General features: G+C 49.4%; 1 protein-coding gene and 1 long non-coding RNA gene across 2 annotated transcripts in view; one reads left to right on the forward strand and one right to left on the reverse strand.

Moving 5' to 3' along the window:
* Nucleotides 1-355: 355 nt before the first annotated feature.
* TNR (tenascin R) overlaps nucleotides 356-9,535 on the reverse strand; it is a 32,772-nt gene continuing 23,592 nt past the window's right edge. Inside the window, exons 17-21 of the mRNA XM_027694766.1 lie at nucleotides 9,190-9,341; nucleotides 8,144-8,240; nucleotides 7,191-7,352; nucleotides 5,680-5,843; nucleotides 356-5,228 (exon numbers count right to left, since the gene is read on the reverse strand). Of these exons, the coding sequence (XP_027550567.1) occupies nucleotides 5,109-5,228; nucleotides 5,680-5,843; nucleotides 7,191-7,352; nucleotides 8,144-8,240; nucleotides 9,190-9,341 (695 nt within the window). The 3' untranslated portion in view covers nucleotides 356-5,108. The remainder of the gene's footprint in view (nucleotides 5,229-5,679; nucleotides 5,844-7,190; nucleotides 7,353-8,143; nucleotides 8,241-9,189; nucleotides 9,342-9,535) is intronic.
* LOC113973084 lies at nucleotides 1,340-8,137 on the forward strand. The gene is made up of 4 exons (XR_003536127.1): nucleotides 1,340-1,397; nucleotides 4,307-4,493; nucleotides 7,309-7,493; nucleotides 7,913-8,137. It is a non-coding gene; the product is annotated as an uncharacterized LOC113973084 (long non-coding RNA).

Here is a 9,535-nt window from a genome sequence, read left to right on the forward strand (position 1 = left end):
CGGGGGGGACTTGGGAGCCTCTGGTCTTGCCTTCTGCCCAAGACAACCCTGGGGTTGGATGGGGTTGCTCAAGACTTTCTCCAGCCACCTACAAGGATGGAGATGCCAAAGTTGGGCTGCGCCAAAACATCCTCTGTTCTTTTTATCCCACTGCATGTGCTTGGTCTCTCATCTGGCTCTGTTCCTTCAGGTTCGAAGGTGAATCTGTGCCAACAAGCCCCCCACGCTCCTTCTACCATGGGATAACCAAGGATGAGGGACAGGACGTGCATGTCCTCTCTTGGCATGTGATGCTGCTGGGCTTGGATGTACCAGGGCCCTTTTCCCACCCCACTCTCAGACAGGCACACAGCTCACTCCTTCAGTATCTTTTATTAATGTATAGAAAATGCATTAAAAAAAGGAACTATACATAGCCTAAGAGCGGTCAGGACTAAAAATACTAGTTAACAATGGTTAACAAGCGTCGATCCCAATCTCCGAGCTACGTTCTCATTACAGGGTGGGGAGGGTTGTTTAATATATTATTTATTTATATTATTTATTTTATTTATGCATTTATTTGCTTTCCTCTTCCCCCTCATTTGGTTGCATTGGTTTGTGTTTGAGTTCATCAGAACTTGTCCAAGGCATTTCGTTGCCTCTTTTCTCCCTCCGTATTTATGGTTTTAAATTTTTTGTTAACATATTAAATGAGTTTCCAAGGTAACACAGCAGACTGCTTGTTTGTTTGTTTAGGTCTTTGTGTCACCCTCTTTCTGAGAAGCCACAGACATCTGGAGAGCTGCAGGCGGGGTATGGAGGTGGGTCTGGGCATCGGGATCTCCCCAGGGAAGGGCCTTTCCCTTCCCCTTAAGCCAAACCTCCCCTCCGGAAGGGGCAAGGAGCTGCCACCACCATCAGGGTTTAAGGAAGGGGGAAGGTGACCCTGGAGGGTGCTGGTGGTCCCCAGGGGGCTCTCTTGGATTTAATGGCCATCCCAGGGTGCTTGGTTTGAAGAAACAGGGATGGGCTTCTTGCTTGGCCCCGGGACAGAGCCCTTTGTTAGTGGGTGTAAGCATGAATTAAAGGGGATTTTTTGGGTGAGAGCTCTTTGCTGGCAGTGTCTGGTAAAGTCAAAACTTGTGGGTATTTCTGAGGGGCACAGGGCAGGGGGTGTGTGGTCACCCCAAGGTGCAATGGTGGGGACATACCAGGAGGGCAGCTCTGGGTTGGGATGAAGGGCATGTGCTGGTGTGGTGATGCACCAGGCAGGTATTTTGGCTCCTGCTGTATTTTGGCAGGTCACTCTGAGCCTGTTGTGGGCACGGGGACACCATTGGCTGAGCCCTCACCTGCCACACCACAGGGGATGAAGGTATGAGCTGTGCTTTGCACACCCTGGCACTTCACCTGGGGTAAGCATCACTTTGGGAAGGAGGGAAGAGGTTGGGGCAAGGGTGCATTTGATCTGGTACTATGCTTTGAGATGCCCATGGTAAAGTACTGCAAAGATAAGGAGTAGAAGCAAAGGCTTCTCCCCAACCTTTGTGTGGATACTCTTCTAGTAGCCTCCTGCCAAAACCCAGCTACCCTTGGGGAAAGCCTAACCTCTCTCCTCAAAATTATTAATTTATAAATTGCTGTCTTAAGGATCACTTTGCTAAAAGCAGCTTTTCCTTTCAGGACATTTCTTTTTCTCTTTGGTTATGTTTTAGTGCAGTGTGCGTTCGGAAGGAGGGCTTGGAGAAGGGAAACAGAGGGAAATGAAAACTGGGCAAGAGATGAGAAAGTCCCATGGTATTTCCTTGCAGGATTTTGGGGTTAGAAATAAGAGCCAAGAGGGTCCTGGGTGCACGTGGTGTTCTGCTGTGTGGAGGACCTGATGTGCTTCTTCCTGCCTCCTGTTGTGTGAGGTGGCATCTCGTGGTGGATAGAGTGGTTTGGGTGACAGCTTCAGGTTCCTTTTTGGGCTCTGGGACAAGCCTGGGCCACCTGAGCCCAGGATGGCACAGCAGAGCCACCAGAGCCCAGTGATGGTTCACGTGCTGGAGCCAAGGTCTCTCAAGATGAGCACTGCACGGGATCCAGGCTTGGTTTCTGGGAATTTCAAGGCCAGACTTGTCTGATTCGGGAATGAATTCAGAGAAAGAGTGAGGGATGGTGAGGAGAAACTGTACTTAATCACCTGCCGTTCTGTAGCGTCAACACTAAGCACAAATTTGCTTGAAACTGCTGTCAGGAGCTTTGTCCAAAAAAAAAAAAAAAAATTCATCAGGTAGTGATGAAAAAAGAATTTCTGGAAAACTGTGTCTTGTTTGTGGACAATGTGAACAAGGGACAATGGCCCAAATGACTGGGTCGTTGTTGCTGATTGTGTGCCTGGGCTTGGGTGGGGTTATCATCAGGAGAAAACCATGACGTGTAGAAGTCTTTGCTTTAAAAGACTTAAGCAACTGTGTTTCACCAAGATAATGGAAAGACAACACCCTGGAATCACATGTGAGGTCAGGGGCCAGCACTTTATATATGTGGCATTGGAAGGTTGGATATTGTCTCCAAGAGTGTCCTTCATACTCAGCTATGGAGTGGGGTCAACTGGGCCAACTCATCCTGGTTTACAGGACTTGTATCTCTCCCTCCTTCCTTGTGTCTGTCATCCCTTTTATATGTCAGTAAACCTGTGTAGCAAATAATCAGCCTTTTTGAGGATCTCCTTTTGAACCTCCTGGAAAAGCTTGCCATGCTTTGATTTTCTGTTTGAGTCATACTTTTGAGAAGAGAGGTTTCTTGCCTTCAGCTTGTTTATGAATGATGAGCTCCAGTGTTTCCACTGATGTCTCTTCCTTTCACCTGGGTAGGTAAGTAAACAGCACCATCCAAAACAGGTGATGAATGCCATCCACTGCCAATCTCTGCTCCTAGTTATAACCACTGCACTGTGCAGCTTTTCTTAGGACACTTCTTGACTATAAATTCTTGATGGTGTTGGGAAAAATTGCTCTGTTGGTCTACTAGGAGGCTTCTTAGTTTTTAGTCTGTTCCATCTGCTGCTTTTTGTTGGCTCTTGGGACTTAAAACAGGGCTGGGTGCTCAGGATGTGTGACATGCTGCCATCTGTGACACTGGCCATGTCCTGCAAGAGATCCCATCATCTGCAGCCTCTGACTGACCTGTTCATCAGCTGGTTGACTTGTTGCCTGATTTAGTGCTGATGGGAAGTAAGAAGAGATGCCTCATTTACATATGAGATGTTGCTGAGCTGCAGCATCCTCTCTCCAGGTCAGACTGCGGCTTGTAAGCTGGCCACAGAGGGGGCTGGACCCTGTATCTAGTCTTGACCTTGGGGTTAGCAGTGATTCCATGTGCCAGTGCGTGGCACGGACGAGGAGGCTGCATTCCCCACTTAATGCCCCTCTTCAGCTCTGCAGCCGTGGTGAGTAACGTCAGAACATTCAGGAGTGCGGCCGTGAAAGAGACACTGGTCTGAATTATAACCCACTGCAAAGATGCCTTTATGTTGCCATCTGGAAAACGTTTTTGAGACAAAGCAGCTTCAGTGTGATAAAAAGAAAACGCAGTGTTCAGCATTTGTAATGCTCCCTTGGCTGCGAACCCAGTGATGAGCTGCATTGTCCTTGGGCATGGGGACGCGTCCCTTCTCCAGGACCAGACCAGTGACAATGCCCAGCATTGATCAGAGCCCTCGGCAGAGGGGTGACTCGAGCATGGTGGCCATTTGGGCTTTGTGGAGGTGGTGTCAATGACAACAGAGCACAGCCAGAGCTACCTGAAGGGTCCATCTTCCTTGAGGCAGGAGAAGTTAAGGATGGGAAGAGCGAACTCATTAATTCTTCCAAGGGCCTTGAAGTGCTCCAAAATCTGAATGGACTAAGCCTTTCTTCCAGGAGGGGAAACAGTTGATTCCCTGTTAGAGAGATGGCGATACCAAGGCACTGAAATTTGTGTCCCTCTTCTGATGGCATAGAAGAGGGATGCTGTAGGAGAAGGAAGGGAATGTGAATTCCTCAGCTTGCACTTCTCTTCCCTTGGCTGCATTGTCATCATTCCCTGTGTGCGTGGAGGTCCATGAACAGGAGCACCTGGGCTGTGACAGCTGTTGGCTTCAGCCTGGGCTGTGGTTGTGTGGTAACTTTTGGTTGCTGCTCCTTCTCTGAGACCCTTTGGTTTGGGACCAATGACCTTGGTGAGAGAGAGCATGGCAGAAATGTAGAAATAGCAGAGGAAATGGGCCTTAGGCTTTGGGGCCACAAGGAATGATTTTTCTCCCAAGTCTTCTAATTTAAGTCCTTTCTTCTGCATCAAGCTCAGAATAACCCGGGCCAATGTGCACCTGGAGCGGGACGAATTCAGCTCAGAGGAGTGGATAATGCATGTTGGGGCTGGTGGAGCAGCTCTTGTTCCCCTACACCCCATGCCCACAAGGATGACTGTGGCTGTGGTGGGACCAACACATGAGCTGTGGACTCTCTGGAGTTTGCCTACATATGCAGGTATTTGCCAGACCCTCTGGGTGGGATCTGTGAAAACTGGGGAGGGGGTGAGCCTTGCATTTGCTCATCCTCGCTTGGTCTCCGTGTATTCAGAGGCTGCCCACAGGGGAGAGACGGGCCTCTGCCTGCTGGAAGAGTTGTGTCTACAGGATGGCATGAAGCCTGGGACTTCCCTGCCAGGAGGGGACACAAGGCAGGGAGAGGATGGGCACCCCTGGCCATGACTGGGGTGGAAATGGCTGCACCAAGGTCCCTGTGGGGAAGGTTCCTGCCACAAGCCCCATGACAAACATTCTAACAGGGTTTGCTGGGGATTTCTACGTCTTTTAAAAAAATATCAAAAAAATCTGTCTCTTTCTCTTTCTTCTCATGTTAAGGGTCAGAGTATTGGGTTAGGGAGACTGGAAATTTGGTATTTCTCTGGGACAGATGCAAAGCAATGAGGTCTTCCCTTTCCCACGGCCTTTCCTTGTGCCGTGGTTCCCTCCAGCATTTGTGAGGGGCAGGTTGCTATCTCAGACGAGTAGTAATTTTTTTTTCCCTTTTCATATTATAAAATACAAACAAATGACAGAAAAGGTCAGGTGGTGGGAGGCAGGAGGGGGTTCAGCTGGCTCAGAGCTGTAGGGACCGTCGTTTCCTCCCAGAGATGTTACGGTGGTTGTAAGGTCGCATCTTCATTTCCACAAAGGGGATGGAGAACTCGTGGCCTTTCCAATGGTACCAGTTAATCCCCTGGCAAGAGGGAGAGAAAGGCAGAGGGTAAAGAAAGACCCTAAGAAGAGACTAGTTTCTTCTAAGGAAGAAATTAGAGTGGGAGAGGAAGGAAATAAGATTGACTGCTGTAGAGAAGCCAGAAGGAAGAACTTGCTACAGCAGGAGCAAGAAACTCTCCTGCTGCTATGGCTTGATTGGTTTTTTTTCCCTCACTGCTCAAAGGGTCCTGATCAAATTTCACGTAGGTATTTTTTTTTAAGGCAACACAACAAGATGCCACAGCAAATGACCATGGCAGCCACTCTGAGGCACAAAGCATCAGCTCCCTTTGCTCCAGCTGGTGTGGGGCCACCCCAGCAGTGCCCCTGACCCTGGTGCAGTGACCATGCAGCCCCAGCCCTAGCCTAGGCTTGCTGTCTTGCGTCCCTAGAAGAAATGCCCGGGGGTTTCACGGCGGCCCTGCCCTTACCTGGCTGTGCCGGGACTCTCCGTACTTGCCGTTGAGGTTGGTGCGGTGGCAGTTCTTGTACCACCAGGCCCCTTTGTAGGACATGGCACAGTTGGTCACGGCAACGTCATTGTCCCTGTCCTTGGTGGAGAAGGGGCGGCCCTGGTGATAGGTGAGGGAGTCCCCTGTGGAAAGAGCAGCCGTTAAAGGTGATGGATTCCGAGTTATCTGGTCTTTTCACCAGGAAATTAGGATATTCTGGTTACGTGGTAGCCTGCCAATCAATGGCTCAAGCAGCTGACAGTCTGGGGCTAACATTAACTGGAATTGCTCACAACTGGTTCATCTGAGGTCCTCTGCTGTCTGTTTAGGATCAGTGCAGACCATAGCAAATCTCAGAGGCTGCTTGTCTTTGTCAGATAAAGTGCTATATGGGTTTGGATCTGAATTTGAGTGTTCCAGAAATTAATTCAATCCCAGATTTTGGCATCCGTGATTTCCTGAGGCTTGGCTCTGCTATATAATTTCAGGATGCTTTCAGCCTCCTTCCCTCCTGGTAGCCAAAGGGAGTTTTTTTCTCCCAAAGGAGACCCAGCATTTATGTCTTGAACCAAGATGCTTGGCCACCTTTTCTCCCTTTGGATAAGAGGAAGAAGTTTTGGGAAGGTGTGTGATGTCATATTCCACTAAACACACCAACCTCATTTTACCTCTTGGCTAAGGAACTAGAGAGCTGCTTTTGGGTGAAAGAAAAGTCGAAGTAAAATATGGTCATTATTACAACTGGGTGATGTACTTACAGGAGACATTCTTAATACACTCCTTGGTGGTCCTGAAAGTTTCCTGTCACTTCTCTTCCAGTGGCTACAACCAGTTATTGAATAGGAAAATTCCTGCACCTCAGATGTGGTGTGGGGTTCTTTGCTAAGTACATGGTGGTGAAGTTTTGTCGTGGAGGCCTGTGCTGGGCATGTCTATCCCAGCTTAAAGGGCTGCAGTTGTTCCCCTTTCCCCCTTCTTGGGGAAGAAACCCCCCCGTGCTCTTCCTCCATCACCCTCTGTTTTCTGGTGGGCAAAGCCTAACTCTCCTGCATCAACCAAGCAAGCAGGTGTGCCAGTGTCCTTGCAAAGCTGGCCAGTGTTTGGCCTCTACGTGAGGAAATGACGCAGGAGCTTTCAGATTTTTCCATAGCTGTGGAAAGGCGATAAATACACCCTCCAGCATGGCATCAATAGCCAGCTGCCGTTATTGCCAAGTGGGATGACACCTCTGATGACTGACCTGGTTATTTGAACAGCAGTGTCTCTGATATTAAATATCTAATCCCCAATGGAAAATTCCCTTTGTGTACTTAGTGGGATTTATCAGCCTGGTTTACATGATGGACTGCAGGAAGGCAGAAAGGACTGTGGGTTTGTGTCTTGCTGCCCTAAACAAGTCAGCCTTGCAACAACATTTGGGATTTCCTTTACAGTCTCAGACCCATGGGCCCCAGGGTTTCCCCAGATCCTTGCCAGCCGTGAGGCTGTACCTGAAGTGCCATTGTACTCCCCGATTCGCAGCTTGTACAGGCTGCGGGCGTCGCCGATGGAGAACTTGTCGTAGTAGGCGTAGGCGGCTTCCTGGCCGTCCCTCATGTCGATCCGCAGCTCGTAGCGCCCCTGGGACGTGATCTTGTGGATGTTGTCCAAGCCTGTTGAGGCAAACAGTGAAACACCTGGTGAGACCCGGCGCCTGGATCCGCTCCGTGAGCAAACAGGGAAAGCTCTAAGCAAATAAGACAGCTGTGGGAAATGAGAGCGAGGAGAGGAATCAAAGAGCAGCAGCACTTCTGGTGAGTCTGTGTCTCTCCTGGCACTGCTGGGGCCTGAGCTCTCTGTCCTCACTCAAGTTTCACCTCTCTGCGCCTAGGAGACATGAGTTCAAGGCCCAGGTTTAGCTTTCTCCCTGCTGCTGGAGCTGGGAACCTTCAGCTGTGGAGCCCTGGTGCTTCTTATGTTGCTGTTAACCTCCTGCCCAAGCCAGAGTGTGTTTAGGCTGCAGGGCTGGCCTTGGCTCCTGTTCAGGTTTTGGGGGAGCACACTCAATTTTAGAACTGTGCTGTGACTCCCACTCACTCCTTTCCTACTTTCTTTGGAAAATTGGCTTGCTGGCCAAGGCCATGAGCTGTAGATGTCACCAATGCAACCTGTAGTCATGGGATGATGGGGTTTGGTCCATGAAAAGTCCCAGTGTACTCCTCTTCTCTTCTAGGACGAACAAGTTAGGGAGCTGCTGACCTTCACCATGTGCTTTTACGTGACGTGTCCATGAGTGTCTTCTAATGTGAAGGGCAGGGAATGAACAGAAGGAAAACTGTCTGAGGGAGAGCGTAGAGGAATGTGGTGAAAGGCAGGGAGCCAACAGCTGGCACGGGTGAGCAGCACAGTGCACAGGGAGCTTGGGTTTGACACCTCGATGAAAGACAACCAGTGAAGGTCATACCCAGCCAGAACTCATCCTCCAAGTTTCCAAAGCCAACCCGGTAATCTGCCCATTTCCGGAAGAAATCGGTCAGCCCGTTCTGCCGCCGCTGGAAGACCTGAGGTGGAGGAAGACCGGGGGGAAAATCAGTGTGATGGAGATGAGGAATGCCTTTATTTTGTGTGTCCGAAGCCTGATAAAGATTATACTTCATCATTCCATTGTGCCTTTCAGGGGAGAAAATTGCAACGCCCATCCAGTTAGTGTTAATTGCAGCCATGCAATTAATTCATGTGCAGATGGAGAAACAAAAGAGGTGTTAGATAATGTCCAAGGCAAATCAATGTGAGAATAGGAAGGAATTGGCCTTTGAGCTTTCTGCTCTACCCAACACATGGTGCCTCTGGTTTTCCAGCACATGATTCTGCTTTCAGCTGGCTATTTCTGTGATATCCAAGGGGATGCTCTGAAGCAGAGTGAGATGGAGGGAAATCTACTGGCTAGAAATCAGCATTTGAGGAAGTCCATTTTTTTTTTGGTTTTGACTATACATCTAGCAGGGTTTTGTGTAATGTGTGTGTAAGTAAGTGTTTGACATGAATAAGATCAAAGCACCATGGCATTATTTACTTATGCTGTCAGTCCATCTACGTCAAGACAAGCAGTGTTTGTGCAATTCAAAAGCCAAAGAGGCATTTGTTTCTAAAGTGCTCCTGTGCAGACTCAGCCGGGGTGATGCCTGACACCCTCCTACTGCAGGCAGCGTGAATCATTCCCCGTGAAAGCTACCGGCCATTAATTTCATTTCTAGAACAATAAATCAGCTTCAGTCACAGATTTTGCTCTCCAGAAGCACTGCAAACATGTCAAATAAATCAAAGGGCATTTCTCCAAGTGTAACTATTATTACCGGAGCGTGGGCCATTCCCCATGGCGTGGGAAATGAAGCGTGCGATATGAAGCCTGCTGTCGTTCCCGCGCAGCGTGGGGCTTGGCTCTGCTGGTAGGATGAGGCTTGGCTGCTCTGTGATGGGGACAACATGCAGGACAAGCCCACAGCTACTCACAATCCAGCCGCCTCCGTCGGTGGTCATGTCGCAGAACACCGGCACCCTCTGGCTGAGGTCCCCGTTGATGGAGATGGTGTAGACACCGCTCAGGGTGTCTCCGTTCATCAGGTGCTGGGCACAGTCCTGGGGGTTTGCAAACACACGTCCTCCTGCAAAATTTAAAAAGAAAAAAAGGCAAAATTTAAGCAAAGAGATGCCTTTTCCCCATGCCTCAGGCTCCACTGGTTGTGATCCAGGTAAGGCCTAACTTGGCTGCCGTGTCCGGAGTAATTTGGTGAGGCAGTGGGACTTTACACCTGCCATCAACATGAGAGGACTTAATGGAAAAAAATGAGTGCATAAA

The sequence above is a fragment of the Neopelma chrysocephalum genome, unplaced genomic scaffold, assembly GCF_003984885.1.
Source record: "Neopelma chrysocephalum unplaced genomic scaffold, ASM398488v2 Primary Assembly neopelma1_98, whole genome shotgun sequence".
Classification (NCBI taxonomy): Eukaryota; Metazoa; Chordata; class Aves; order Passeriformes; family Pipridae; genus Neopelma; species Neopelma chrysocephalum.